At 38.4% G+C, this 24,837-nt stretch overlaps 2 protein-coding genes and 1 pseudogene across 2 annotated transcripts; 1 reads left to right on the top strand and 2 right to left on the bottom strand.

Moving 5' to 3' along the window:
* Nucleotides 1–5,402: 5,402 nt before the first annotated feature.
* Nucleotides 5,403–7,025, bottom strand: LOC113327934. Its single transcript, XM_026575043.1, has 2 exons — nt 5,991–7,025; nt 5,403–5,495 (listed from the first exon to the last, which is right to left on the bottom strand). Exons 1-2 carry the CDS (start codon nt 7,023–7,025, stop codon nt 5,403–5,405), a joined length of 1,128 nt encoding a protein of 375 aa, XP_026430828.1.
* A 6,805-nt stretch (nt 7,026–13,830) lies between these two features.
* Nucleotides 13,831–17,780, bottom strand: LOC113327933 (annotated as a pseudogene).
* A 3,189-nt stretch (nt 17,781–20,969) lies between these two features.
* Nucleotides 20,970–23,458, top strand: LOC113327832 (subtilisin-like protease SBT1.4). The gene has a single exon (XM_026574952.1). It carries the CDS (start codon nt 20,970–20,972, stop codon nt 23,325–23,327), a length of 2,358 nt encoding a protein of 785 aa, XP_026430737.1. The 3' UTR covers nt 23,328–23,458.
* Nucleotides 23,459–24,837: the final 1,379 nt, after the last annotated feature.

Below are 24,837 nucleotides of genomic sequence, written 5' to 3'. Positions count from 1 at the left end.
TTCTAATTGAGGTAAATGATGAATTATATTATTATGACCATACTCAAAGCTTGAGACACTGGAGAAGAGTTTGAACATTATTTTGAAAGCTTAGTTTCACTCGATGCTTGTTCTTCTTATGTACGGCAAAAGGACCAAATCGAGGAATCATACACGCCTGAGGATGATAGGAGAAAAATCGTACTATCTCGCGTTTAGGCTCCAGGAGTTTTTAATGGTAGTGGTTTTTATTTTTTTTGTTTTTCATCAAGGCAGTTAAGTTGTTCTGGTAAAAAAAATCTCTATTACCATCGTTCTGAGTTTAGTTTCTGTATATACAGATAAATTGGGATACCTTTTTTCTTTATATAATATATAACATTTTCTGGATATACGTTTACATACGTTTCTTCCTTTTGTGTGTGTATATCGGTTGTGACGATATAGCGTACAGACACTCACATATTACAGAGGTACATGTTTAGACCATTTTTTTTCCTTTGTCGAAAAGAGATAACATGCCCATATCTTGATCGACAAGTCGGCTAAAAAATTGAATGACCGTTACAAAGATGATCACAGATAATATTGCAGTCTCTAATACTAAGATAGCTCTACCAATATATGGATATTCATGAAATGTCACATCCTCTGGAAGAGTCTATTCATGAAACTTTACGTCCTTTGGAAGAGTCTCTTCATGGAGAATCATATCTCTTGGTATAGTTTTTTCAATTCAAACTGAAAGGGTCTCACGAAGAGACTTAACCCTTCACAATTTACTTTTTCTTACAGTATATATACCGCCAAAAACTGATAATAACAAGGCTTTGAAAATTCTCTCTTCAATATTTGTTCATCAGCAAAGCCCCGTAAAAAAAGTAAGATGTCATCATTACATACCCGTTCCTTATCGTCCGCATCTTTTATAGGTACCAACATAGATCTACTATCACTGATTTTGATATGTCTACCCATAAAATCTATCTTCGCAGTCATACTGGTATCCAAACTATGGCGATCAGTAATATTAGATTCTAGTTTCCAACAGTCGCTTAAAGAAAAGTGTAAGCATATGTATTCAGTGATGTTGATACGAAGATCATTTTGTTTGAGGAATAGATTTCGAGAATTTGAATACAATTTTCTCGACAAAGATGTTAGTAGTAGTATCCCTTTTGAAACCTTGGGGTTTGGATCGAGTACACAGGGTATACAAATAGATCAATGTTGCAATGGGCTTCTTCTATGCAGTTGTGAGATATCGACAAATAGTTGGGGTCGTGCATACTACGTTTACAATCCTTGCACCGAACAGTATAAACTCATATCTCATCATAGTAGAGGTTTTTGTTCGGATGCTTTAGTCAGTTTGGCCTTCGATCCATCGAAATCACCTTTTTATAAAGTCGTAAGTTTATGGGGTACAGGAGGTAGGTATCAAATTGAAATTTACTCCTCCCAATCTTCTTCTTTGAAGATTTGCAGAGAAAATTTCCGAATATTTGTTCGTATGCCATCTAGCAGTGGTATCTACTGGAATCGTTCTTTGCACTGGATGAGCCCTCAAGGCACTTTAATGTATTTTGAAGTTGATGAAGAAGTAATCAAACATCTTATGGTTATGCCTTACAGAATTGACGGAAGAATAAAAAAGATCCTTTACTTTGATGTTTGTAGGGGTCACTTGCAAACCGTTGTGCAGGACAGCGCGGGTGCAGGTAGCCTCTTTGATGTCATGGAGATGAATACCGCTTATACTGGCTGGAATATAAAATACCGGTTGGATTTGGAAACTGGAATGAGAGACTCATACCCCTTGCTGGTCGGAGACCGTCTGAAATGTAAAGTGATGATTTATGATGAAGTAGATGCTGATGGGAAAGGTTCCCCAAAGTTGTTGCTGGTTATAGATAGTCCCATACTGCATGTGGTTATCTCGTATGATGTAAATGACATGCAATTCAAAAGAATACAGAATTTGGAACAACCGTGCGTTTCCCCCGGGGAGTGCAGAATGTTATCTCTTCGTCTTCACCATTATACAGGGTCACTTGCTCGAGCCTAACGGCCATTTTATCTACTTAAAGAAAATCATTTGCATTTGCAATTTTTTTTTCTATTTAAAGTTAATAATACCCCAATACTACGGGGAGACTGTATTGGCAAAGACAGCAGGTCTTTTTATTCGTTTTGATGCTTCACAGAATCACAGTAATGTAATCTTTATTTGAGAAGTTTTACATTTTAGTTCCAAATTATGGGGCTGTTTATCATATGGTGGACAACCAATTAAACTATGATTACTTCTTGTATCTTTCATTTGCACCACCCATAACCGCCCCATTAACAACATTGTCTTGTTCATTTTTTTTTCTCAAGAAACTTGAATTTGCAAGTAACCGATGCCGAATTATAAACGTGACGAAAACGATCCAGCAGATTCCCGTGACACGAGATAGTAAACAAATACCGAAAGTCAATGACAGTGCAGTGTGTGATCGTGTTTTTGTACAATTGTACACGACTAAACAGAAAGATATAAAGATTTCTATATGATGCAGCAGATTCCGGTGACACGAAATGGTATTCAATTCCTCCATGCGATACACGATTCATTAGTTAAAGTTTTAAGCTAAATGTGAGGTCCCATTTATTCTATATATATCACCATTTCCATAGAGATGAAGAATCCAAAAAAGGTATCAATGGCGTCTCTACAGTGTATCATTTTCTTTTCCGTTATATCTTTGTTGATTTCAGCTATTCAAAATGGAGCCTTCCTGCCTTCAAGTTTTCTGTAATGACAAGTGACTACTGTAACTGCATACAATATAGACAATTCAGGAAGGGCTGCCTTACATGTTTGGGATGTCCTAGGCAAACTTAAAACTTGGGGTTTTTTAGGGATCACATGACCACATTGAGAGTTAAAATTTTAGATTAATAACATTTTTATTTGAGTAATATGAGAAAGAGAGAGAAAATGGAAGAGAGAATAATTTTTCATTAACCAGAAAAGGGAAGGAACCCCATTACATAGTTAAGTATTCTATTTATACAAGAGTAAAGGATTAAACCCTAGTATACTAATGGACCGCACATCCATGGGTTATAGGCCCTATAACACTCCCCCTTGTGTGGTTCAAAAGCGGAACTTCAAATGTGTTGCCTCATTAAAATCTTGACAAGGAAAATCCAATGGGACAAAACCTTGTCCAAGGGAAAAGAGTACAACATGTTGATAAAGCTGGCCACTTCTCTTCAAAAAAACCTAAACTATAAAAACCTTGTGGGAAAAAGATAATTTCAAATCGGAGAGTCATAAACCTAGTGTTTTTGTTGTCTCATTAAAAACCTTGCCGAGTAACAAAAACCTATTGGGACAAAATAAAACTCGACGAAGGGAAAAAGAGTTCAACAGACACTCGCTCCCCCTGATGTCGACATCATACCATTAGATACTCCCCCTGATGTCGTCATCTCCCCCTGATTGCAATCAAGGGAGTTCGGACAATTTCCTTAGTCCAATACTCTTTACGTGCTTTTCAAATAAGGACTTAGGAAGTGACTTAGTAAATAAGTCTGCCGCATTCTCATCAGACGGTACTTTGTTGACTTGAATGTTTAAGAGACACTGTTGTTGCTGATTGTAAAAGAACTTTGGTGAAATATGTTTTGTATTATCACGCTTGATATATCCTTGCTTCATCTGTTCGATACAAGCTGCATTATCTTCATAAATGCATGTTGGCTCTTCAGTGGTGAAATTCAAACCACTCGTCCCTCGAATATGTGTAATGATAGACCTTAACCATATACACTCACGAACCGCATCATGTAGGGCAATGATCTCTGAGTGGTTCGTGGAGGTAGCTACAAGAGTTTGCTTGGCTCTAGGATATCCATTTTGGGATCGATCTTTATGTGGGTCAGAGAGGTACCCAGCGTCAGCAAAACCAACCAAAACATTATTTGGGGTTTCAGTGTAGGGGGTTGATTTAGAAATCCTCCTTTCGTCCTCATAGGGATAAAATAGACCCATGTCAATGGTTCCTTTAAGGTATCTGAATACATTCTTCATACCATTCGAATGACGCTGCGTTGGCGCTGAGCTATATCTAGCTAACAAGTTCACTGAGAATGATATATCAGGTCGAGTACATTGTGCTAAGTACAATAATGCGCCTATTGCACTTAGGTAGGGAATTTCAGCTCCCAATACCTCTTCGTCATCTTCCTTTGGACGAAATGGATCCTTTTGTACATCTAAACTTCTACCAATCATGAGAGTGCTAGCAGGATGCACCTTTTCCATATTGAATTGCCTGAGTATCTTATGGACATATGCAGACTAGTGGATTAGTATTCCACATGCTCGGTGTTCTATCTCAAGTCCTAGACAAAACCGAGTTTTCCCAAGATATTTGGTTTCAAATTCATATTTCAAGTAGCTTGCGATTTCTCTTATTTCATAAAGAGTACCTATTATGTTCATATCATCAACATAAAAAGTTATAATTGCAAATCCGGAACTCGTTTTCTTTATAAATACGCAGGGGCATAACTCATTATTTGTATATCCCTTTCCAATCAAATAATCACTTAGACGGGGCCCGGATTGCTTTAATCCGTAAAGTGAGCGTTTTAACTTAATCAAAAACGCACTCCGTGGTTTAGAGTTACTTGATTCGGGCAATGGAAGGCCATCAGGCACTTTCATGTATATCTCTGAATCTAGATCCCCATAGACATATGTTGTAACCACAAGGAGAGTATGTTTCCTCATAATCAATTCCAGGGCGTTGTGAGAAACGTTGCGCCACAAGGCGAGCCTTATACCTCAAGACTTCATTCTTCTCATTACGCTTTCTGACAAATATCCATTTATGTCCTACGGGCTTTACACTTAGTGGGGTTAGCACTACCGCGCCAAATACCCGTCTCTTTGCTAGTGAATTTAATTCTTCTTGGATTGCAACTTCCCATTTAGGCCAGTACGCTCTTTTTTGACATTCTGCAATAGAGCGTGGTTTGATGTCATCGTGCTCAATGATCTCTTGAGCAACAGTGTATGCAAATGCATCATCAATCTGCGTGGAGGATATTTCCATCAACACGTATGCACTCTCATAGTCCATAGAGATTTCTTTGTTCTCTGGAAACATTTCAAACATCGGAGCATCCTCCAATGTTGATTGATGGACATAACTGTAATCAGAGACAATTTCATGAGAGGAATTATCTGTATTGATGATTAATGGATCGGATTGTGCCTTACTCACTCTTTTCTTCCTTGGGTAAGTATCCATCGAACCAGGTGGTCTTCCCCTCTTCCTTTGGGCGTCCACGGCCTCAGCTACACTTCCACCAAGTGTAGGTTTGACACCTCTATATAAGGTGCCTTTTCCCATATTAAGGATTTATAACCTTGCAGGCACGTTTGCAGCTGGTATGTGTGATCTCGTCACTTTAGCAATATCAGTGAATGCATCAGGCATTGAGTTTTCCACATTCTGAAGTTCAATAATTCTTTTCACTTCACTTTCACATTGTGAGGTGCGTGGATCAAGATGAGACAATGTGGGGACACACCACGACAATTCATGTCGTTATCTTATGAAATCTTTTTCCATACCTTCCCCTAACAACGGGAAGGTTGCCTCATCAAAGTGACAGTCCAAATAGCGGATAATTATTGGGGATTCATATCCAACATAAATACTTAATCGTCTTTGGGGACCCATCTTAGTACGATGTGGGGGCGTAATAGGCACGTATATAGCACAACGAAAAATGCGTAAATGTGAAATATCAGGCTCATATCAAGTTACCAACTGGTACGCAGAAAATGGTTGGCTAATAGTAGGTCTAAAGCGAATAAGTAATGTTGCATGCAATATGGCGTACCCCCAAGCAGTAATGGTAAGGTTGGAACGCATAACCAATGCCCTATCTATCATCTGTAACCTTTTGATGGTAGCTTCTGCGAGACCATTTTGAGTGTGTACATGGGGTACGGGGTGCTCTACGTCAATTCCGATTGACATACAGAAATTATCAAATCCTTTAGATGTAAATTCTCCAGCATTATCAAGTCTGATAGACTTTATTGGGTGATCAGGGTGGTGATCCCTCAAACATATAACTTGTGCTAGGAGCTTTGCGAAGGCAGCATTTATTGTGGACAATACTGCGACATGTGACCAACGGGTCGAAGCATCTACCAAAACCATAAAATACCTGAATGGTCCGGATTCTGGATGTATAGGTCCATAAATATCACCTTGTATTCTTTGTAAAAATGGAATGTTTTGCTTTGTATCTTTAGCATAGGATGGTCTCGCTCCTGTCTTTGCTAAAGAACAAGCTTTGCAAAATGAGTGGTGTGCTTTTGAAAAACTCCACGAAGTAGAATGAGAGAGAGGTTTCTCATCAGTTGCTTTAGATGGAAGTGACTGGCAGACGTTGTTACTTTGCATTGTAACTGTCTTTTGTCTCATTTTACTTTTCACGCAAAAGAAAGGATGTCCGTATGAGTTCTTTAAAACACGGATCATCATATCACGACCTGGGTGCCCCAAGCGATCGCGCCAAAGCTTGTATAAGTCACTGTTCAACAGTTCATCGTTGGTAACAACATGTGATTCGATAATCCGAATAGTAGTAGTGTACAAACCACTAAAGTGACTCGTTAATTTCTCTAAAATGCGTTTTCTTCCACATGTATTAGAGATAATATTTATATATTCAATTCCATTTTCACAGTGAGTTTCCAAGTGATAACCATTTGCAAGGATATCTTTGAAGCTCAACAAGGTACGGTTAGCTCTTGGTGCATATAAAGCTTCTGTGACTTTCATCATTGTGCCATTTGGAAACAAAAATTGAGCATTACTTCGCCCAATGATCACTTGTGATGATCCAATCATCGTAGTCACAGAGGATTTATAAGGAATTAAGTCAACAAATAATTGACTATTTCTTAAAATAGTGTGTGTGGTGCCACTATCAGCTAGGCACTCAATCTCTTCTGAGGATGACATTCCTACAAGTAAATGGTACTTCAGAGAATTCGGTCACATAATTCAATCATGCAATAAATTATCATAATAAAAATTAAATCCAAAGCATAATAAGTACCCATAAAAATTAAAAACCACTGATCCATCAACAACAAAAAAACGATAATTTAAGACTACCTAACATAGTTTAAGTCATCAAAAGAAATATTTAACCAAAATCTGCTAAACCACAAAGCAAAAAAATACACAAGTTTTTAGGTTCAAAGGATAACTAAAACTAAAAAAAAATAACAATCAATCAAAGTCAGGTGTTTCCATAAGGGCATGGTTCTTGTTGCCCTGGAAGTCTGAAATGGCGAAATTGACATCTGGGGAATGATCATTTTCTTCCACACAGTGAGCTTCTTGATCTATAGATTCCCGGTACTTTTTGTAGTTGGCTGCTACTTTGGCACTAGCTTTGCATTACTGGTACCAATGTACGGAGATTCCACACCTGTAACAAGGTGCATTGTCATTCTCGACCTTCTTAGACATGGGGTTCTAATGTGTTTTTTCAACAGTGTTGCCACTACCACTAGGTCCAAAAGTAACATCTTTAGACCAGGTATTTGAATGGCCTTCACGTTCATGGCCTCCACGCCCATGACCCCATCGCCCATGGCCCCTTCCACGATGACGCTTTTGTCCTCTTCCACGTGGGTTATTATCCCCACGTGAGTATGGAGCATGAGAATATGAATCAGCATTTTTAACCCTCTTTTCTTTGGGGTGTTTTCCCTTGTTATCCTTGCCATAGTGAGCCTCGGGAATTTTCTTCTTCCCGAGGGATCTAGCATTGTTGTTTGCTATAACTTCATTGTGCCTTTCGACCTCCCGCAATAAGTTGATCATCTTGCTGAAAGTTGTTATTCTCTTGTTATAAACTTCTATGCGGTATTGATTGGTTAGAATAACAGATGACAAAGGAAAAGTAGACAATGTCTTTTGAATCATGTCTTTATCTGTTAGTTTTATCCCACAGAAATTGAGGTGTGCTTTTAGCTTAAGCATATCTCTTTGGAAATCGCCTACCTTCACATAATCAAGAAACCGGATGTCATTCCACTATTCATTCAACTGTGGGAGAAGGCAATCCTCAATGCTCCCAAAAAGGCTTGCTAGTGCATCCCACATTAGGAAACATTATGTGTTGGTATCCCCAAAGGATATTAAGGTCAATATGTGCCTTCAAATATCGGAGGGCTTCAGCCTTTTCTTTTTCAGTTGTTGGGGAAGCATCTTTGTCAGTAGAGGGTGTGATGGTGTGGGTGCATCTTTTTCCACAAAAGCGATCTTCACATCAGCCATCTAATGGTGATACTCAAGTCCATCTATGCCAAGAGTCCAAATTCTTGTCGGATATATTCTGTCTTGCTCATCTACATAACACAAGTTTGAAGGACATTAGTATGACTAATGTATTCCTAAAGATCAAGTTTCTTGATGGCCAATGGAGTGAGATCCAGATTTCTTTGTGGTTCTTAAAGTATCCCGGTTGAGTCAAAAACTAACAGATGACAGTACCCCATTAACGGTTTAGATAAATGCAATTTTTAAGGATAAAATATAGGTCATATTATAATAATATAATAATAATAAAAAGAATCGATACAAACACATACATATAACACACACAATACTAAGAAACATGCATTGACCGTAAATAGATATATATTAATAACTATTATCAATAAAGAAATACATTATAATTATCCATTAAAGAGTCTACGTTATAGGGGCGGCGCACATGCGTTAAAATAAACAAATTAAACAAAAAAAACGGTACATATATATTAATTGAAAGAGATTAATTACAGGCAGGGCGTTGGGGTGGGGATCCGTAATACAGACAGACAACACACATACGCAATCACAAATGGACAGAAGATATCATCGTAGTATATAAAAGAAAAGAAAAAAAAAAACTGATATACAATTACAACATTAAATTTAGTCATCTGTCTAGGATCAATAATGATAATATATATATATATATATATAATAATAGTATCATGATATCCAACAAAGTACATGTAGATAGACACTGCAAGGGACAGAAGGAGACAAAATGTAGACCAACAGGATGTAGAGAAACAAGCATATGCGCATAGACTTGCATGGAAAAACGAGAAAATACTGAGAACATGTCATTACACCCGTATCTGACAATTAAAAACAAGGAATAAATTATCTCTTAGACACATAGCAAATGATACACAAACATAAAAAAGAAATGACGGGATGCTTGATATTTTTATTTCTTAAAAAATATGAAACAGATCTGACAAAATCATACCTAAACAGAAACAAGCCATACCTTTGCACAGATTAAACAGACAAGGGCTAGAAACAAAACATTATTTTAGGATTATCATATATAATATATATATATTTTGATTTATTCCTATATATTACGAATCATCAAAACTACGAACAGCGGGTAGGACAGGAGACCAATCAATCACCAATAAGCGTATAAATCAATTAAAAAATATATATCTCGATCGTAGCGCAGTAAAAAAATGATAAGGAAACCAAAAAAAAAATACACCTTCCCGGGACCTTACTTTTGAGTGCAATGTTGAAAACAAAAACAGGGAGAAGTACCGGATCCTGACGGTACTGGATTTTTTTTAAGCGTCTTTGATTTGATTGATTGAGAAGTATATATGAGACCAATCTAAAAAAAAAAAAAAAACTCTTAGCAGCAGGGTTAGAGCTCGTTGTTGATGACGTATTTGAGTAATATGAGAAAGAGAGAAAATGGAAGAGAGAATAATTTTTCATTAACCAGAAAAGGGAAGGAACCCCATTACATAGGTAAGTATTCTATTTATACAAGAGTAAAAGATTAAATTCTAATATACTAATGGACCGCACATCCATGGTCCATAGGCCCTATAACAATTTTATTATATTTAATGACATTTAACATGATAACTTGAATTAGGCTATGCGGCCACTGGCCGCTAAAAAGTTTCAGCCCGATTGATAGGATTTTAGGTTATAAGCTGAAAAATTGGCATAAAATACCCCAAAAACTGGTTGGCGTTTCAAAAACAAAGATTTTAATAAAAGTTATAGCTGTTACAAACTATTTGATAACGACTAAAACTGTTATCAAATTATCGGTAATGCAAACAAGTGTGACAAAACACTTTAGTAACACTTATATATATATATATATATATATATATATATATATATATATATATATATATATATATGTTACAGACTGCCTACTGTTAGAAAAAAGAGTTGTTGGGGCCTAGTCTGCCTAGCCCCTAACACGGCCCTCAAGTAAAAATATTAGTAGGAAATACCAATAGGTCCTATGAATAATATATTAGGATGAGTTTGGTCCAGTTGGTCTAGTCAACTGTCTGTTTGGTGTTTTTTAAATGTATAAATTATAGTTTGGTCCTAGAAATAATGGTTTGGTCCTAGGATGACATCATGTATGATGTAATTATCGTCTTGTAGGGACAAAAATATCCTTTTGGGACCCATATATATGCAAAAAATCAATGGAAAATAATTTTATTTTCATATTCACTTTCTCTCTCTTAGTTTCAGATCTACTTTCTCTCTCATTTGATTTTTTTTCCTGCTGTTGTTTTGTTTGAAGATTTTATACAGAGAAAACTTCGAGATCTGCTGTTGTTGGGTTTTACGTCTCTCAATTAAAGAAAACCTAGGTACGAAATGAAGAAAAAAATCAAGAAACAAAAGAATAAAATGGAGTTTGATTTATATTTTTCGTACTATTCACTTCTCTTTTTCTACCGCTGCTGTTAAATTGTTGATTTTGAAGATTGGGTTAAAAAATATTTGTTTGCTGTTGCTGTGAAATACTATGAAGATGATAATATTTTGGTGTTGCGGATGTTGTTTGATGATAAAGATCTGCAGTTGAAGACGATAAAGATCTGCAGTTGAACATTACGAGATCTGTTCATTTAAAGATGATGAAGACTTCGAGATTTGTTGTTGTTGAAGATGGTGATTGATTTTTGATGATAAATATTTGTTGTTGTTTGTTTAGTTTGTTGTTACTGTTGAAGACGACGTGTTGTTGAAGATGACGAAGAATTTCTGACTGCTGCTGTTTGAAGATGATGAAGACTATGATGATGATGAAGATGATGCTAGTTCATTTTTAGGAATGAAATCTGATTTTTAAGGATTTTTTTAGGTTTTTATGTGGAGTTCATTTCTGGAATGAACTCAGTTTTTTTAGGTTTTTATATGGAGTTCATTTCTGGAATGAACTCTGGTTTTTTTTAGGTTTTTATATGGAGTTCATTTCTGGAATGAACTCTGTTTTTTTAGGTTTTTATATGGAGTTCATTTCTGGAATGAACTCTATTTTTTTAGGTTTTTATATGGAGTTGATTTCTGGAATGAACTCTGGTTTTTTAGGTTTTTATATGGAGTTCATTTCTAAAATGAACTCTGTTTTTTTAGGTTTTATATGGAGTTCATTTCTGGAATGAACTCTGTTTTTTTAGGTTTTTATATGGAGTTCATTTTTGGAATGAGCTCTAGTTTATATAGATGATTTCTGAAAAAATAAGTAGAAATTAACAGGAGTTCATTTTGAAGAATGAACTGCTTCAAAAAAAGAAGTAGAAATTAACATGGAATGGTACTTTTGTCCATTTAATATTCTTAAATAATTATGGACCAAACAGTAAAGGCGTTTTCCCAAAAGACCAAACTGACTTGGGACCACCTAAATAAGGACCAAACGATATTTTTAATTGAGAGACGTAAAACCAAACAGCAGCAGATCTCGAAGTTTTATCTGTATAAAATCTTCATCTCAATCTTCAAACAAAACAACAACGGGAAAAAAAATCAAATGAGAGAGAAAATAGATCTGAAAATAAGAGAGAGAAAGTGAATTTGAAAATATTTTTCATTGATTTTTTGCATATATATTGGTCCCAAAAGGATATTATTGTCCCTACAAGACGATAATTATATCATCCATCACGTCACCGTAGGACCAAACCATTATTTATAGGACCAAACTATAATTTATACATTTAAAAAGGACCAAACAGACAGTTGACTAGCTCAACTGGACCAAACTCATCATAATATATTATTTCTAGGACTAATTCCTACTATAACCATTAAATAGGAATATTGAGAAACTGTGAATCATTATAGAGAAATTTAAAATAAAAATAATAAGTTCATCACTTACCACATCAGTGTCTAAAATAACTTGAAACATGCACCCAACAACAACTAAATTATAGAGAAATTTGAAAAGGTCAATCTCATTGATGTTGTCGTCTTCGGTTTTGGTATCATCAAATTGTTTTATTCCTTTTTCATTTACAACATCATCAGCTTCTCCCTTCTCATTCTCATCAACTTCTTCGGCTCATTCTGCGGTTACAGCCTCAAGAACTCTTCCCTTCTTGTTCTCATTAACTTTTTCTTCGTACTCTTCAGGTGGACCTATGTGGCGCCCATTTTCATTGTAATAAGGGTTGACACCTGAGAAGTCTTAATCTCCTAAAAACCAAAGGAGGATCATCGTCTTCTTATTTTTCCTTCTATTTTAATATAGTTGAGGGGATTTTGATCATTGTTCAAAGGATTGTCATCACTTCTTCACCATCATACAAACTCCGGAACATTCTCCATCCTACCAAGAATTTCTTCTACACTTACCTCTGGATTTACTTTGCAAGGAGATTTCGAAGAATAAGTAGTATTTTCCTTTCCCTTAACTCGTATCTTGTCGAAGTCTAAACCATAAAAATGTGAAATACGAGATACAAAAATATATTGGTTAGGAAAATACAAATTTGTACTCAGCCTGAACCATTTATCTTTTTGTTGCAGCTCTTTTCTGGGAAGTCAAGGCTTGTCTCCAAGTCTGACAGCTAAACAAGAAAGGCACCCCGAAAAATGGCACCGAACAAATTAATTATATGGAAGGACCAGATGAGATTTTGGCCGAAAAGGATTTCAAAAATCGTCCAATGCCACGTATATGCTCAACGTACTGCTGAATTCTAAAAACAGCATGCATGACCAAAAGGGAAAAATATGATCTAAAAGAATGACGTTCATGTCTCTTTGTACGACTGCACGATGAATTTAGTGGAAATATTTTTCGGAAAACACTAATAATGCGTTCGAAATATTGACCAGTCAACTGGACTCATGGTTAATAACACTCGACGTTATTTATCAACGGTTAATGTTACAATTTTCGAGTTTACAGTAGGAGTACACCCGAATACTAGGGTCAGTTAACTAAAATAGTCAATGGTCACCGGTATGTTCGTGATATGTTTACGGGACTGTCCTTATTTGACCAAAATAGTTGTCAAAAATCTACTTTCGAGGGTAAAAAAGTATAAAACAATTACTAAAAGTTCAAAATATTAGTTTTGGAATTTCCCATCAGAAACTGTAAGTGCGAGGATTTCACTTTTTTTTAAGTCTTGTTCCGGTACAGCTCCGACCAGATTGAAATGTCTCGTGCACCGATATTTTCTGAAAGAGTCTGCATAAAATCAGATTCGTAGGGCTGGTGTGCAAGGAAATCAACTTCTATGAAATGAGGTAATTAATTTCAATTTCAAATTTGGTGACAAACTATAGTTTTATTACAGCTTCATTAATTAGGTATTGCATACATAGTGAGCCTTCCATATTAAGCACAACAACAAATTGATCGAGATCGAAAATAAAATGCACAATGTAGCGTCAAAACGACATTACAGAAAGCTGATTTCTTGCAGTGCATGATCGCTGAACCGAAGAAACCAGACTACTGTTTGGTAGTGGTCCACGTAAATGCGATAGCACTCGTCACAACATGAACTCCGTCGCGCCATTCAATCGAACCGAACTCTGGTTCCCTCAGCACGGCACCCTTAACGAGACTTGAGAATGTGATTTTATAAGACAAGGTACGGTTTTCGTTACTGAAAACAGGCTTCCTTGGTGAAACTTTGATTTTCACCGACCGTGGAGCTGTAATGATAGGAGTATATATTGTCGATCCTAACTTCTCAACAGTGTTCTCCTGTACTTAACTGTAGTACTACTACCGGATCTAAAAACAACAGAAAATGATGGGTAGTTCTAGTCACCAGGGTTCGACAATCCAATCGATTTGCAATCAACTTTCTTTGCATTCCTGACGAAATGCAGTAATTGTGTTGAATTATACCCAATGGAACAAAGAAAGCTGATATAGTCACTTGGCACGAGGTCATATATCAAGCCTGGATGAAGGGCTCGGTTCGGGTCAAGATGTCCCGAACCGACATCAAATGGTGTTGCATCACGACCATCAAAAATATCAGTAATGTTTTTACCTGAATTGCCCAAGTTATAACTTGTAGTCATAAGAGCAGATTTTGTCGCAGCTGGTGTCCATGTAGGGTAAGCACTACGGAGCAATGCAGCCACTCCGCTTACGTGAGGGCATGACGTTGAAGTACCGGAAGCAATATTGATCGTCTTGGGTCCATGTCCAAGCTAGTTGGAGCAACAGCTCCGGTCCAAGCGGCCAATATATTAACGCCAGGTGCGGTAATATCTGGTTTAAGTATCTCGGCTGCTAGGCTGTTAGGACCACGGGAAGAAAAGGCAGCCACTTTGGGAGCGGATGGCGAACCACCGGTTACGGTTCCACGAAATTTGATAGTAGCTGACGATTTCTTTTGTGATTTCATATACTTCAGTATCCTAGCTCCATCCTTGTAACTCACTTCTGCTGCTGGAATTAGAAATAGTTCTGGGATAACTCCTCTCCCCCACTCTTTTATATTAACGACAATCATTCCAACGCCACCAGCAATCTTTACAGCATTCCCCATACTAGCTCCTCCATTATCACCCGCAATGCAAACAATGAGCTTTCCAGCCAAAATAGTGGTAGAGTTAAATTCTCCTTCTAAGCAATATTTGTTACCAGCATCACCGGCATAAACTAATTCTATGTATCCTTGTGGAAGTGGTTCTCCAGAATATAATGAAACACCATGAAAAACCCTACCATCACCTAAAATTACGTCCGCTGGAAATTCCCTATCTAGGGTGGACGCTGCAACAGTTAATATCCATGGGGCAATATTCCTTACAGTTTCCGGGTCAGGACCATCATTTCCTGCAGCACAAGAAACCGGTATACCTTTTCCCATAGCACCAAAAGCGCCAAGTGCAATTGGGTCTTCATTGTATTGACGGGCGAGACCACTGGTACCAACGGATACGGAAATGACATCGACACCATCTGCGACAGCTTGATCAAAGGAGGCAAGAATATCTGAATCAAAACAACCATTTACCCAACATATCTTGTACACAGCAATTCTAGCCCTTGTTGCCATTCCTTTAGCTTCTCCAACCGCATAATCAAACAAACTCGCATTCTTAACAGATGATCCAGCTACAGTTGATGCAATATGTGTACCATGTCCCTGTGTATCTCTCGGTGTTGTTGACCGTTTACCAGTTTCATTTGCTATGCCATGAATAGCGGCTTTATGACTTCCATGATATAATGACTTTGCACCAATTATCTTTCTGTTGCAAGACTTTTCTGGAAAATCAGGTCGAATCTCACATGTACCCTTCCATCTAGCAGGCACTTTAGATAGGCCAATATCACTAAAACTTCGGCTTTCTGGCCATATTCCAGTATCGAGAACACCAATGACAACATCATCGGCATAGTTTGACTCGGGCCAAAGACCAAAATAATTGGATAAACCAAGAAACCGTGGAGTACGAGTTGTGTGCACTTTATGAATTCTTTCTTGATGAATCGAAATGATTCCCGGAAGGTTTCGAAGATGATTGGCTTGAGAAGGTGTTAGTCGAGCAGCGAATCCATCAACTACATCTGTGTATGTATAAATAATTCTCTGAGGATGAGGTGAAGCTGGCAGAGATTGGACAGCTGAGTGATACCATTCATGGTGAGAAGCGAAGTTGGAAAGCTTATCGGATTTGAACACCTGAACAATGTAAGTCTGTGGTTGTTCAACATCGGTGAATGAAGAAGGGGCGACTGCTAGTTCCAGTAGAGAAAAAGGCAGAAGGAAAGTAATGAATAATATAGTTGCAGTCTGATTGCTTAGTTATGCACAAAGTTTGCAACATATATAGGAAACAAAAGAACAAGTACTTTTATAGTTTTTTGTAGTACTTTTATAGTTTGTTTATTTGCAGTGGTGGTCGCGGCTTTGTTTGACAAAAGAAAAGGAGAAAAAAAGAACCGCCGCTTCCTATACTGTCGTATGTGACCTAATTATTAGTTGCAGACACCAAAAGGCAAAAGCAGGATTTTGAAGCACCAGTTTGATTACTGAAGAAGAAAGGCAGCTACACCAACAAGCCAAGCGACCCAAGTTGAATGAACATTGAAAAACGGACCCTGTCTTTTGAGTCTCGTTTTCAAATCTCATTAAGGAAGTGGATGCAGTTCCTAGTGAGCCGGAGTTCGGGTCCATTGAATGGTGCGATGGAATACATGTCATTAGGACTTAGGAGTCCTATAATGCTACTCCTAGGTAGTAGCCTGGTTGCGTCAGTTGGATAATGATAGAGATATTTTATAAAAGGATCGTATTTTTTTGGTTATATTAGAGTATGGGTCGTAGGACATGCGGTTGATGCGTAGACTAACTTTGACTTTCTGATTTGTTACTAAAATGCGCTTATAAACTATTTAAATGACATCTAGCTAGCTCGGACATTACCATCTTCTACATCTCAAATGGGATCCATCTCTGTTTCCTAAATTCAATAACTAATCCTAGGCATGATCGTCGACCGTGGTGGAAGAAAGACATTCTAACTTGCAAGGCAAAGTAAAATGCCAAATTTTAGGGTTTATATGATTTTACGGCCGGCGGATGGAGAACAAAGAGTCATGCGCCAAACAATGACAAACAGAGTTACTCTTTTAAACAGTCTTAGTGGTTGACTAAATTCAAAAAGTCAAGTAACATATTTTCTAACAGACTTCCGTTAGTCTACGACCCAGAAACATCAACGGCATGTACTACGATCCAGACCATAATATAGCCAAAAACATACGACCCTTTTATAAAATATCTCATAATAATATGATCAGTTGGCACTTGAGAATAATATGATCTATTTCTTATTAAATAAAAATCGGTCTTATTTTCGTGGGGGTGATTGCTTTATTTCCCGACTATTTTTGTTCTGTCTATGTTCCATTAGTAGCACTTGCTACAGTAAAATTTCGATAAATCAATAACTTTGGGACCAAATAAAGTTTATTATTGTAGTGAAGTTACTATTTTATCGAGATAAAATTTAGCTTATACAAACCTAGTTAGGATCAGAAAATATTACTATTTTAGCAAAATAATTAATTTATTTACTATGTTTTGGACATTGTGGATGGAACGTAACAGCCGTACCTTCGATAATCAACATACCTTCAAAACAGATGATGAACTTGGGAATGAAGCTAAAACCTTTGGTTGATGGTGGTTTTGGGTAAAACCCAAAAACCTCACGTATAGCATGACGTCATCGGTGACACTAAACACATTTACTAGAACATTTAATGCACTTATGTAAAAATTACCAGGGTATCCTTTTTCAAATACTAAACTAGGATTTCGACACACAAAACCCTAAGTCTGCGTATACCGCACAGCAATTGTGTAAAAGCATGGCAAACATGCCAGAATGCACGTACCATGCAACCATCACGCAATACATAGCAATTGCACGTACCGTGCAATCATTGCGCTTCATGGAAACCATGCCAAAACCAAGCCGCACAACCGTTGCGAATCATGGCAACCATGCCAAAACCAAGCCGCACAATCATTGCGCTTCACGGCAATCGTGCCAAATCCGAGCTGCACAATCATTGCGCCACACGCGCCATTGGAACATGCCAAGCATCTCTTCCAACTTAGGGCATGCCAAAGCCGTGCAAACCTAGGGGCCAAGCCGCCACACGCGCCATTAGCACATGCCAAGCAACTCTTGCAACCTGGCATGCCAAAGTCGTGCAAACATAGGGGCCAAGCCGCCACACGCGCCATTGGCACATGCCAAGCAACGCTTGCAACCTAGCATGCCAAGCCGTGCAAACCTAGGGCCAAGCCGTCACACGCGCCATTGACACATGCCAAGCAGCTCTTGCAACCTGGCATGCCAAAGTCGTGCAAACCTAGGGGCCAAGCCTCCACACGTGCCATTGGCACATGCCAAGCAACTCTTGCAACCTGGCATGCCAAAGCCGTGCAAACCTAAGGGCCAAACCGCCACACGCGCCATTGGCACATGCCAAGCAACGCTTGCAACCTTGCATGCCAAGCCGTGCAAACCTAGGGCCAAGCCGCCACACGAGCCATTGGCACATGCCAAGCAACGCTTGCAACCTAACATGCCAAGCCGTGCAAACCTAGGGCCAAGCCGCCACACGCGCCATTGGCACATGCCAATCAACGCTTGTAACCTGGCATGCCAAGCCGTGCAAATCAAGGCCAAAGCCCCCGCACGCTCCATTGGCACATGCCAAGCAACTCTTACAACTTGGCATGCAAGGCCGTGCAAACCCAGGCCAAAGCCACCACACGCGTCATTAGCACATGCCAAGCAACTCTTGCAAACCTGGCATGCCAAGCCGTGCAAACCAAGGCCAAAGCCGCCACACGCGCTATTGGCACATGCCAATCAACTCTTGCAACCTGGCATGCCGAGCTGTGCAAATCAAGGCCAAAGCCTCCACACGCGCCATTGGCACATGCCAAGCAACTCTTGCAAACCTGGCATGCCAACCTGTGCAAACCAAGGCCAAAGCCGCCACACGCGCCATTGGCACATGCCATGCAACACTTGCACTTTGGCATTGCCACTTGCACCCGATGTGCAACCTACGACCAAGACATTCCACACATGACATTGGCACATGCCCTGCAACCCTTGCACTTTGGCATGTCATGCCTACATCAAAGGCCACGATTCCTCTTAAGATTCAAAATCTCGGCCACTGAGCCAGCACGTCTCTCAAGCTCAACTTATCAAACACCAGCGACATGCTACATATTTTCCACGAAAACACTCGAGACATCAAAAACGTATGTCACAAACTGGGGGATGCTCATTAGGGTATTGGTTTGGCGGTCTACAGCGTGCAGCATACACAAATGCTCGTTTCAAGAGAGTGTCATAAGAATAAAATGGTTAGTAAATGCAGGAAGTAATGTTGAAACGCTCCTACATTATGAAACATCAATTCCATCAAATTCCATCAATTCCAGGCGTCACCACCTCTTCCGATTTAACTCATCCGTTTCTTTTCTTACAAGGCCAGAGTACGTTTCACTTAGACTTGTATAAATAGGTCTTACCTATTTCTACCAAAACACAAGTTTTTGGTCAGGGAGAAATAAAATACTCATAAAGGAAACTTTGCTAGCTTTCTAAAAGTTTTCACCTTCTGATACAACTCAAGTACTACTCTTCCAGACGTGTTGTGGTCTCAACACTCTCTTTGCTTCCCTCCCTAAACCATCCGTTCTCCTCCTTTTTGTGACCGAAGCAAATCCGGAACGGCCATCTCTTGGTTTAGGCCAGATTTGTATAGATTGATCTCTCGAATCTAAAGTACTCCCGTGCAGTACATTTGTTCAGGGTTTAGATCTATTTCTCACTCACCCACCGAAATTACCAAAATCAGCAGAAACAATTTTCACCATAAACACTTTTATATTTCTTTGGGCTTCAGCTGCAGGAAGAAGAGTTCATGTTAACTTTTCTAGCTCAGTTCTCAAAGATTGGGAGAATTTATTCGTGTAATGTAATGTTTTTTTCTCTTTTATTCTACTTCTGGTAGCCCCTGTATATTCTCTCTTTCTAATACAAGTTCTTTTCTGATCAATAAAAAATTATCTACTGTAGTGATGGTAATATATTAAGCTCCCCGTCATATTTTAGCTCAAAAAATATTTATTAAACAAGTTAATAAAAACCAACAAAAGAACAAATTTAATCCGAAACATTTGAAAATTGCACCTATACCACCTGGACGGAGGGAGTACAATTTTGGGCGGCCTTTGGCTTTGTTAGTGATTTAAAGATTTGACCCTAGTGATATGAATTCATGGGTTCGTCGCTGCCAATGGTAGTTCATATTACCGACCTATTGTATTAACCATGCAGTGAAACACTTTTTGCCTGCAGGCACATAAATGAACCACTAATTAATATAGAATGGTACGCGAACATGCTAGCTAATAATGTTAGTTTTCGTATGATATCCATAGGCTGCCTTTCTATCTCAAAATATAGAATCCAACAACTTGAAACTGAGGCCTTGTGAGTCAGGTTACCGTGCACGCATATTAATGAATTGAAAATGAAAAAAACGTACATATCTGTATTCTGTTGTAGTACGGTTTAAAAGTCAGAACTGATGTACTGGTACCATTATGATGGATGGACTGTATTCTGAAAGAATGAATAGCACTAAAGCATCTTCTATTACCCAGTTTATAAGCCACACAAATACATACAAATCGAGCAAGAACGAGAGTACTTGTGATGATATTCATTTATTACCCAGTTTAACAGAATCACGTGAAAGAACTAATGAGCGATAGCCCTACCTGGATAATCTCTACAAATAATAATGACAAAAGGAAGGTAGCAGCAGAAGTACTAGCAATTATACACCCGCGAACGTTCATCATCAGAACTTCCCAAACCACAAAATTTTATAGTAATTCCATCAACAGACTTATTAACCCCAAGTATATTAAAATCTCTAGGTATCTGATTTTGTGCTCAGTCAAAAACTGTCGGTGCCACATGTCATCCTTGATCGATTTCGCTTATAAATAAGCCAAACTGTTTGCTTAGCAATGACAACATAAGACTGTGAGAATGCCTTCTTCAGCTACGTCCTTCATTACTCTCCTTCTTTTGTTTTCTCTAATAGCAGAACTTACCCCATCTTCATATTCTCAGCGGCCGTTATCATCGATTGTTGATGCTGAGCAACCACGGACTTATATTGTTCATGTCTTCAAATCCGATAAGCCTTCCAACTTTGCTTCACACCATGAATGGTATCACTCAACTCTCCAATCTCTTCCTCCTTCTCCCCATCCTCAGAGAATTCTTTATACGTACACAAATGTCGTTAATGGATTTGCTGCTCGACTAACACCTTCTCAAGCCAATCATCTTCGAAGTTTTCCAGGAATCATCTCGATTCTTCCGGAGAGAATTCACCAAGTGCACACAACTCGTACTCCACTCTTTCTTGGTTTGTCCAATGATTTTGGTCTTTGGCCTATATCAAACTATGCTGATGATGTTATCATTGGTGTCCTCGATACTGGAATCTGGCCAGAACGCCAAAGTTTTAGTGACACTGGCCTATCTCCTGTGCCTGCTAGATGGAATGGTACTTGTGAGACTGGCTCTGATTTCCCAGAAAAGTCTTGCAACAGAAAGATAATTGGTGCTAGGTCATATTATGAAGGAGCTGAAGCCGAAATTGGTCAAATGGTAAATGAAACTGGTATCGATTCAAGATCTCCGAGAGATACGCAAGGACATGGTACACATACTTCGTCGACTGCAGCTGGATCTCCAGTCAAGAATGCCAGTTTGTTTCAATATGCGGTTGGGGAAGCAAAAGGTATTGCGACGAGGGCTAGAATTGCTGTTTACAAGATATGCTGGGCTGATGGTTGCTTTGATTCGGATATTCTAGCTGCCTTTGATCAGGCTGTCGCAGATGGTGTCGATGTGATATCATTATCTGTTGGCATGGGTTTCAATCAGGAATACAATGAAGATTCGATTGCAATTGGAGCTTTTGGTGCTATGGAAAAAGGAATACTCGTTTCATGTTCTGCAGGAAATGATGGTCCGTCTCCGCGCACTGCTGGTAATCTTGCCCCATGGTTGCTAACTGTTGCAGCGTCCACGCTTGACAGGGAATTTCCGGCAGATGTAATTTTAGGTGATGGTAGGGTTATTAATGGTGTTTCATTATATTCTGGAGAACCACTTCCACAAGGAGACATAGAATTATTCTACGCCGTTGATGCTGATAACCAATTCTGCATTGAAGGACTGTTCAACTCTAGCACTATCTTGGCTGGAAAGATCATTGTTTGCGAATTGGCATATAATGATGGAGGATCAGCAGTGAAGATTGCTGGTGGTATTGGAATGATTGTCGTCAAAAATCAAGAATATGGAAAAGGACTGACGTCTTCACCATATCTAATTCCAGCAGCACAAGTGAGTTACGAGGACGGAGCCAAGATACTGGAATATATCAAATTACAAGAAAACGCGACAGCTACTATCAATTTTCTTGGAACCGTAAAGGGTGGTTCGACATCCGCTCCAAAGGTTGCTTCATTTTCAAGCCGTGGTCCAAACTATCTAACACCTGAGATACTGAAACCGGATATCACCGCACCTGGTGTTAACATCTTGGCCGCTTGGAGTGGAGCAACTTCCCCGATCAACGCGGACCTCGATCCAACTCGAGTTGAGTTCAATATAATTTCTGGTACCTCCATGTCATGCCCTCACGTCAGCGGGGTGGCTGCTTTGCTCCGAAATGCTTTCCCTAAATGGACACCAGCAGCAATTAAGTCAGCTCTTATGACTACAGCATATAATGTGGATAATTCCCGTAAGAACATTACTGATCTTGCCACTGGTCTGGATTCAACACCGTTCCTTATCGGTGCAGGACATGTTGATCCGAACCGAGCCCTTCATCCGGGTTTGGTATATGACCTCGGGCCGAGTGATTATGTAGCCTTCCTCTGCTCCATTGGCTATGATTCTTCACAATTGTCAGTTTTAGTCAAGGACAGGAAAGTTGATTGTGGTTCAATTGGATTGTCGAGCCCTGGTGACTTGAACTACCCGTCATTTTCTGTGGTTTTTGAATCCGGCAGTAACACTACAGTAATGTACAAGAGGTCTGTGAAGAACGTTGAACTGATTGGATCTGCAATTTATAAGCATATCGTTAAAGTTCCTGCATCAGTTAAAATCAATGTCTCGCCAAGTATGCTTATTTTCAGCAGCGAAAACCGCACCCTTTCTTATGAAATTTCATTCTCAAGTCTCATTAAAGAAGGAGTTGACGCAGTTCCTGGCGAACCAGAGTTTGGGTACATTGAATGGCGTGATGGAGTTCATGTCGTCAGGAGTCCTATCGTGTTCACATGGAATGCTGATCCTACAAGTAGTGTGATTGCGTAAATGTAACAAGAATGATCAGTTAGTAATACGCCATATTAATCATTGAGTAACAAAGTTTATGCTTGTTCCAGATATAATAGTATGACTTTTATATTTACAGAAATGCTACGTACCGATCTTGGATATATTAAGAGGCATAAATATTATTGTACGTATTCTATATAAATCAGTAGAATCAGATCTTCTAAACTACACTGATACGGTCTTTGTATACGAGTAACTTAGGCACAATTGATAGCTTAAAAAAAAATTCATCATCAGTTGGTTTTCTAACTCAAATCAGAAGGTTTTCCTCCCGGGCTAGGAACGGAAATTCTAAACTGACCGCCGGTTCAATCGTGCAATCTGTCCCGGCACTAACAGTGCCCGGGATCCATCCCCTAAAACTCATCCCCTGTTATTCATGGGTTGGGAAGGCCCACCGAATTGTTAGAGGCAGGACAAATTGCAGGATTGTTCCGGGATTGGATATAGTTTAGAAGACTAGTTTCTGCAATTATCAAACCTGGAAAACAACAAATACCCATAATCGAACGAAAGAAGACGGTGTATACTTCCAGACAATCTATACTCTACTTTTTGTTCATCATAACTATCGGTGAATCCTTATCATGTTCCGAAGAAGAAGAACAAAAGAAAACTTTAATTTTTCTTTTGATAAATGTGACATGTAAACAGTAACGTATGTCTCTCTCCGACGCACACGCTACCACATCAACATCCCGGTCAAGCAGTTGTTATTCAACTGTTCAATTAGATATCTTCCGATTACGAAAGTAGTCCCAAATAAAAAATTTCCTAACTTTTTTGAATTTTCCTACTTTCATAAACAGCAGTGGTGATGAATTTTTATATACCGGTTATGACCGTTATCTCGGAAATAAATTTTCCCAAAGTTATAAATTTTCTAATTTTTCTTTTTTCATGTTATCTATCTATGGTAATAGTCGGTAACAATTAAAAATAAAAAAGATTATTATGTCACAAATTAATATTTTAAGATTTCAAAAATGTTAGAAGAAAATTTTTTGTAAAATAATAAATATAAAAAAAATGTGTTTAAAGGTGGAAACGTAAATTAAACTAGTAAGGATACTTAGTACTCTCACCATTTTTAGACACCCCTTATCTTTTGCCTTTAGATGGGTATAAATTGGTATCCTTAAAGTCCTTCAGTATAGCCCTAAAAAATCAAGGTAACTTTTTGTCTACAACATTTGTGCAAACTCTTACTCCCTCAGTTTCAGGAAGATAGGAAATGTTTTCATAGAAGGGTATGCCAAAGGATAGGCAAGTTTCCTTAAATGGAAAGTCAAACGTTACTCCTTTGACCAGAAATTACTTGATAAATTAAGGTTTTGCAAAAAATATTAGAATTGAAATTATTTCCATGTAAGCGATCAACATCAAAAATTCTTTGTTTAATACACTGGTTTCAAATCCTGGTTGTTGATTTTCTTCTTGATAATCAGGAAATTTTAGGGGACAATATGGAATTTTTGTGGTATAC

Source organism: Papaver somniferum, unplaced genomic scaffold, assembly GCF_003573695.1.
Source record: "Papaver somniferum cultivar HN1 unplaced genomic scaffold, ASM357369v1 unplaced-scaffold_107, whole genome shotgun sequence".
NCBI lineage: Eukaryota > Viridiplantae > Streptophyta > Magnoliopsida > Ranunculales > Papaveraceae > Papaver > Papaver somniferum.
This window is presented reverse-complemented; position numbering and strand designations above follow the sequence as displayed.

Coding starts and splice junctions, on each gene's coding strand:
- LOC113327934 (XM_026575043.1), bottom strand. CDS start 7,025: ATGTCATCCTCAGAAGAGATTGAGTGCCTAGCTGATAGTGGCACCACA. Junction 5,496..5,990: donor TAGAGCACCCCGTACCCCAT/GTACACACTCAA, acceptor ATTGAACTTCAG/AATGTGGAAAACTCAATGCC.
- LOC113327832 (XM_026574952.1), top strand. CDS start 20,970: ATGCCTTCTTCAGCTACGTCCTTCATTACTCTCCTTCTTTTGTTTTCT.